This window comes from Adiantum capillus-veneris, chromosome 15 (assembly GCF_014529385.1).
Source record: "Adiantum capillus-veneris isolate H3 chromosome 15, ASM1452938v2, whole genome shotgun sequence".
NCBI classification, from domain to species: Eukaryota; Viridiplantae; Streptophyta; class Polypodiopsida; order Polypodiales; family Pteridaceae; genus Adiantum; species Adiantum capillus-veneris.
The window spans coordinates 23673289-23679641 of NC_140945.1; the positions used below are offsets into that span (position 1 = coordinate 23673289).

Below are 6353 nucleotides of genomic sequence, written 5' to 3' on the forward strand. Positions count from 1 at the left end.
AGAGAAAGAATCTCGTTTAACATCATGGATGCTGAATAGTAGTGTAAAAGAAATCATATGGGAGAGACCTCTATTAAGATATTGAACATTATCTGCTTCATTTCATCTTCTATCTTACTGAGCATCTCTATAGTTAAATGATCCATTCATGAGAGAAAAGTGCCTCAAATTAGTCATTAAGGGCAAATTATGGCCTCATTCTTGGTCACACACAAAAAAGAGCATTAAATTATGGCTACCCTTTGTAACTATGTCAATTTTGGCATAGTCGTGAAGTTCAAGGCATAGTTGGGAGGTTGAATGAATAACTAAGCCTTGCGTGACCATGCAACATGCTTAGTTATTCAATTACGCTTTGTTTGGGCACAGTTGGCATAGTTATCTATAGCTGATAATTGAGCCTCGCATGACCATAGCCTAAATGAGATACATACCACTTGGGAATAAGACTGAGCTTGACCCAACACCACTCATAAAAAACGCCTCACTTTAATGGCAAGCTCCTGCTACACTGTGCTAGTCACACGTGTGATGTTCCAAATCAAGAATATGGTAAATCCAGCTAGAAGATTGTGTTTGGCTATTGTGGATGTAAATCACCAGGCTTGAACCATGTTGCTTATTCGTAATGCATGTCTTATGCTTATCTACTCAGCACCTCTGCATAATCGAATACCAGCAGCCTTTGTGCTACCCAAGCTTTCACGGTGCTGCACGAGGTTGGGGAGAGCACCGTCATGAGTTGACACCTTGCTATGCCAATCTCCGGGCTAGCTAGCAACACCTAGTACATCCCTGACATTGTTAGGGCTCACTACAAAATGTGTTGCTATGTGAATGTTGGGACTAGCTAGCAACTACCTACAACAGTAATGCACCTTCGCGTATACAACCATGCACAGAATTCGTATGGGAGATGTGAGTGATCACATAATCATACCATTTGAATCGTGACAAATGATTACTTAAGGTTATGCACACTTATAGCAGCATGGTGGAATTAAATGGCTCCACAAGAAAAAGAGTGCATGTCTGATGAAAGAAGGCATCGGAAGCTAGAATTAGGGTAAGTAGGGTTTAGGAAAAATCATGGGTGTACTCCAATAAGACGACCTCCATTATAAGAAATTAAAACACGAAGCTCAAGGCCAATACATAAAATAGATAAGGACCCTCATTAGAAGCTGACATAAATCCTCATAGGTGATTTGGACATTAGCACAGTCAAACTGCTAAAACTTAAAGAGTTGATAAACTCTCGGTCACTTTACAGCTTTGAAAACAAGCGAGAGTTCAGTAAATGAGCTTAAACTCCTCCATGTTAGCAATAGCACCGAACCTTGACGACATTATGCAATGACTTAAGCCAAACTCCATTCAAAGAAATTCAAGACACGAAGCCTATCATGAAATAAGATTCACAATTGGGCACTGTTAGAGAATTAAATAGGACATCTATCTCAGAAACCATAGAGTGGATAAGAGCAAATAGCATCTCCCTTCATTGAACTAAACTGAGTTCCACACAGCAGGCATGTGCGCATGCACACATACACACATACACTTGCATGTTTTCCAGTTTCCATCTTGATATCCAACCTTTCACAAATTCAGTAGGCTGTTGTGAATCTCCAAAAGCGAGTGCTTACCCATCCATCTAATTTCAGAGCTAAATCTTGCTCCCCTTACTGAATCACCTAATTTCGTCTCAGCAGGAGATCTGAAGAGGAAAAATGGGTAGCCCGTGCCAGGTTATTAGCAGGGAACAAAGAGGTCGACTTGGGAGGTTTTGGTAAGCATTTGTTCACTGCTCATTTTGTCAGTCTTTTTACATAAGATATGTTGCATACACTTTTAAAGACAATCGAGTGAGTGAGGTATGTTAGATAGATAGAGTTTTTAAGACAATTTTCCATACCACAAGTTGTTTGTTAGACTGGATTGATATACTTTTTAAGACCGAGTGATATAGACACGAGTTTTGTCATACCTGAAGAAGGCAGCATGTCATGTAAAACCAGTTAAAACTGCTAAATCTTGTTTATTAAACTGCTTGATCTGACCAGTTTTACAAATCTTGGATAACATCAAAGCTGAAAGAAAATAAAGATTCGTGTGAAATGTGTGTCATCCTTTCATACTGTGAGATCTAGTGATCTACCAAAGAGCAAGCATTGAAATGATACACAAAACTAGAATTTTCGGTAAAGACCATAGAGAGTACATATACATTAAAAAATGCATCTTTAAACATGATGTAATGCTAACAAGACTTATCAAAGTGTTTCAATACTCGTATTTTGTTATAATGCAGACACAGAAGAAGAAGCTGCCCAACAATATGACATTGCCTTGATCCATGAGAGAGGCTTGGATGCACCGACAAACTTTGATGTTAATGGATATGATGTAAACAAGATACGCTCAAGCCATTCAATTCCCATGATAACAAAAGAGACACCAGTGGAGACATACCTTAAATCCCAAGCTGAAAAAGGCGCAGTTCACGTCAATACCAGTAACCTTCCTCCTCCCAGACAATCAGAGCCGGCTCGTTCTAGGAGCAGTATTAACCCTTTGCAGCCTCAAGTCCTTCCCCCGAGCCCCGGACAAGGTCAACATGGTACGGACCTCTGTACTGCATCAGTTGACCCTGCACTAGATGGCACTTTTTTGAACATTTTTGAACCTAGATACAAGAGGCCCATTTTACCTTCAGAGCTGATGTTTGATTATTGATGCTAAGATATTTGGGCCATTCCGCTTGTGACATGGATATTAAGTTACTGACAATTTGAAGACTACTTACTAGCTGGCATGTCATTGCTCCTCTGTGTATGAAGATTGTGTGCAGAGCGCCGAGTCCATGTTAGAAAGCCTCCATGTTTTTTGGAAACCATATTTTATCTTCATTGAAGAGTATGAGGTAATTGCTCTGAATATCAGGCATAGACGTTGTTGGTAACATTTCCTTCTTGTGCACGCTCTCTGTGTAGCACTTTCATTGAAATACCTGGCATAGACGTTGTTGGTAACATTTCCTTCTTGTGCACGCTCTCTGTGTAGCACTTCTGCTCTTCGCTTTGCAGAAGCTTGAGAAATGGGCCTCATGACAAGTGACTCTACCCAAAGATTGGAATTCTAGACGCCTCTGCAAGCTTGGTTGCTCTCCTAGTCTGCATTTCACTGGGAGATCGATACAAACTGGGAGTATAATCAGCTCTCTAGAGCATCGGGACCCTAATTTTCGTCCCTCCCATCCTTTTAAAGAGAGAAGGAGTAGTAGGGGGTACCAGCTGGGAAAAAAGTGAAAAAACAAACGAATCTGACTTGATACTGCGGGAGTGGGCGGTGGAAGCAGGAGCCTGAAGAGGAGGCGGAGACCATGCAAGCAGGTTCTGTGCGGTGCGGTAGGCAGAGTACGAGAGCATCTGCACATGCGGGCGACGAGCGACGGGCCAGCACGATGCGTGCAGAGAGTGAGGACGCGGACAGAGGAGCAGCTTAGTAATATTTTTTGGTTTTTGAGTTGCGCCTGACAGCAGCACATCGTCCTTGCTTGAGTGGTTACGCAGTGATGCTGGAAGTCATGCAATTCACTGCGCATTTTCGAAACTCTGTAATTCAGTTTTGAAAGTGAAGCAAATCCTCAAAGAGAATGAAGAGAATCTCACATTGAATTGAATATAATATCATGGGAGCCAGTAGTGCATATAATCTTTGGATTATCACCTTGTGGCTCTCCGTTAAAGTTATTGCTCACATAGATGCCAAGAAACTTGTAGGAGAGCAATTAGCTATGGGACATTGGGACCCAACCCCTTCATTCTCTCATACAAGACCTGTCACGTTCTATAATTTTCTTCCCGACCTGTTAGAGAGAGAAAACGTTTCGAAACTTCTCCCTGAACGTTTCAAAGGTGAATGCTTTCTACTAGTGTCTCAGTCACATGGTCTTGTCCATATGTGACTTCAAATAAGAGTTTTCAATTTCAAAAGTGAGTTTTTCAATCTCCTAGTCTTTTTATGTTGATTTGTGTATCCATGTGTTGAGAGTATCACTCTTAGCATACATATTTATAGCTTGACAGTCATATGTTTTGATAAAACGTCTAGTGTGGCATTTCATTGAGCTAGGGAAATTGTTTTGCAGCTCTTTTGAAACTCGTCCCATAAGAAATGTTCCAAAACTTCATGGCTACTGCATAACGGTAATAAGTGCAGCATCTAGATAGTCACTATTTGGTTGCTTTGTATAAGAATCTTGACTCGAAATGTTCATCTTGGAATAGTGAAAATGTTAGAATAAAAAAAGTACCCAGAAAACTTCTCAGGCCCCATGCACCCCTCAAACATAATGGTCCATGAGCATGTTACTCCTTTGAGACATGTTGCTTTGCAGTTGATCAACTTGGATGCAACCCAAGCTACTTCCATATGGGCTCACATCAACAAGATGCAATCATTTGTGGCAAGAGATATTTTGGATGGGCAAGAACATTGCCTCCAAGGACATGACCGTTTATCTGATGTCCTAATTACCACCGTCTTACTTGCATTCCTATACTTCTTTTATTACAAGTGGACGACTGAATACTAATACATGGGAGGAGTTGGTGCTACTAGTTTTGAACTAGGAGGAGCGATTAAAAATCCCAAGTTAGATCAAGATCTTTAGATTCAACTAAGGCTTTGGCTACAGATTCCAAAGGAACATAGAAGGTTGGAACGAGTAAGCCACGTTCTTCCAAGACCAATGCAAAATGGGAAGCCTTGGAAACCTAGAATCGGCTCTAGAGTTTGGATCATTGACAATCATTTTGTTAGACACATGAGCGATTTTGATACCATCTGAGGCCGTATGAAGGTACAGTTGTATTCAGAGACATATCAGTAGGCTTGTACATAATAAGGGGGCTATGGAGCTTATTCTAGATGACAGAGGGGAAATGTACATCTCCCATTTTCTTTATGTGCCTCATCTTGGGTGCCATATCTTGTCAGTGTATGAGCTTTGCAAACTTGGCATGGTGGTTGTATTTCATGAGCACAAGGTCTCGGTTTGAGATAAAGTCTCTCGCCTAGAAGGCGTAGGGGACCAACTTCTGTGTGGCTTGAACCAACTTGATCCTCTTCCTTCATATTTGGACTCACACCCTACATAGATTACTCTTAGGCGGGTTACTTCGGGCCAAATGTTACATGGTGTGCCATATAAGAGTAATTGCTTTCGTGGGGAGCAACAGTGTGCTCTGATTGGTACGGTGCAAATGGTGGAGATACTTGAGTGGATGTGGGTTTACTCTCCGAAATTCATGTGTGTTGAATTTACTACCAGATGTGCAAGGTAGTGTTGGCACTCACAAATGCAAATTATAGTTAGACAATAGAGTTTCTTATAAAGGTCATCCACACTATCCATATTGGGTATAGACAAAGGGTACTTCATGATTGTAGCAACACACAACTTTCTCTATTTTTGTAGCGCTATCCTCAATGCTTCACATGGATTGGGGTCTTTCTCCTCCACTTTCATGTTAAGAACATGGTGCAACAAACTCATGAATACTTGTATTCTTTGGCAATTTGTCTAAAGAAAAATAAATTTTCTCTTTAGACATGGCTTCTACATGCAACGTTGAATCTTTCCAAACTCTCCAACCATCATCAAATCTTGACAAAAATTCTGCAACAGACTCATGTTCTTGCATAAACATACTAGCGATCTATTTTTGTGTAGCTTGGTGAGGGATCACATTCTTGAACCGTTTCAAAAAGCACCTCTTAACACTAGTTTGGTACCAAAACAGAACACTCAAGTGTCCTTTTTTCACAAATTTAAATTAAATGCTACTTGCATTAGATGGTGTATTCAAGAAAACCCTCTTCATATGATTAAATATGCCAGCTAGAGGGTATTTTAAAAATATAACCTTGCATTGTAGAAGCTACAATGATCATTAACTATACTCATCAAGTTGACCCTCGTAAGAGTGCGATTGATGCTTTGAAGAAATCGACTTTATAAGCTCAAGAAAAAATGAAGCGACCTTGTAGAAAATTTTACGTGACTTTTCCACAATTGTGTTGTAGATAATTGAAAGTTGCATGTGCAAAATTTTTTACTATCAAGTATATAAAATAATGGAAAGTTCTACATGTTTGATATGGTCATTTCAAGCATATCGTCGTATACAAAGAAAAATATGTTTTTGATGTATTTGTGAGTTTTAGAAAGTGATACGTTGCTTACCCTCTCCATTGAGGACTCAAGGTGGCAAGGAGAAGGGCTTTGGTATGCAACAATTATTGGATTATTTCAAATATTCAAAACTACGTAAGAGAAAACTTTG

The 6353-nt window shown here is 40.1% G+C and overlaps 1 protein-coding gene across 1 annotated transcript; it reads right to left on the reverse strand.

Moving 5' to 3' along the window:
- Positions 1-2180: 2180 nt before the first annotated feature.
- Positions 2181-3570, reverse strand: LOC147440396 (uncharacterized). Its single transcript, XM_086530137.1, has 3 exons — positions 3331-3570; positions 3014-3176; positions 2181-2935 (listed from the first exon to the last, which is right to left on the reverse strand). The coding sequence occupies exons 1-3, from the start codon at positions 3429-3431 to the stop codon at positions 2870-2872; spliced, it is 330 nt and encodes a 109-aa protein (XP_086386263.1). The 5' UTR covers positions 3432-3570; the 3' UTR covers positions 2181-2869.
- Between the last annotated feature and the right edge of the window lie 2783 nt (positions 3571-6353).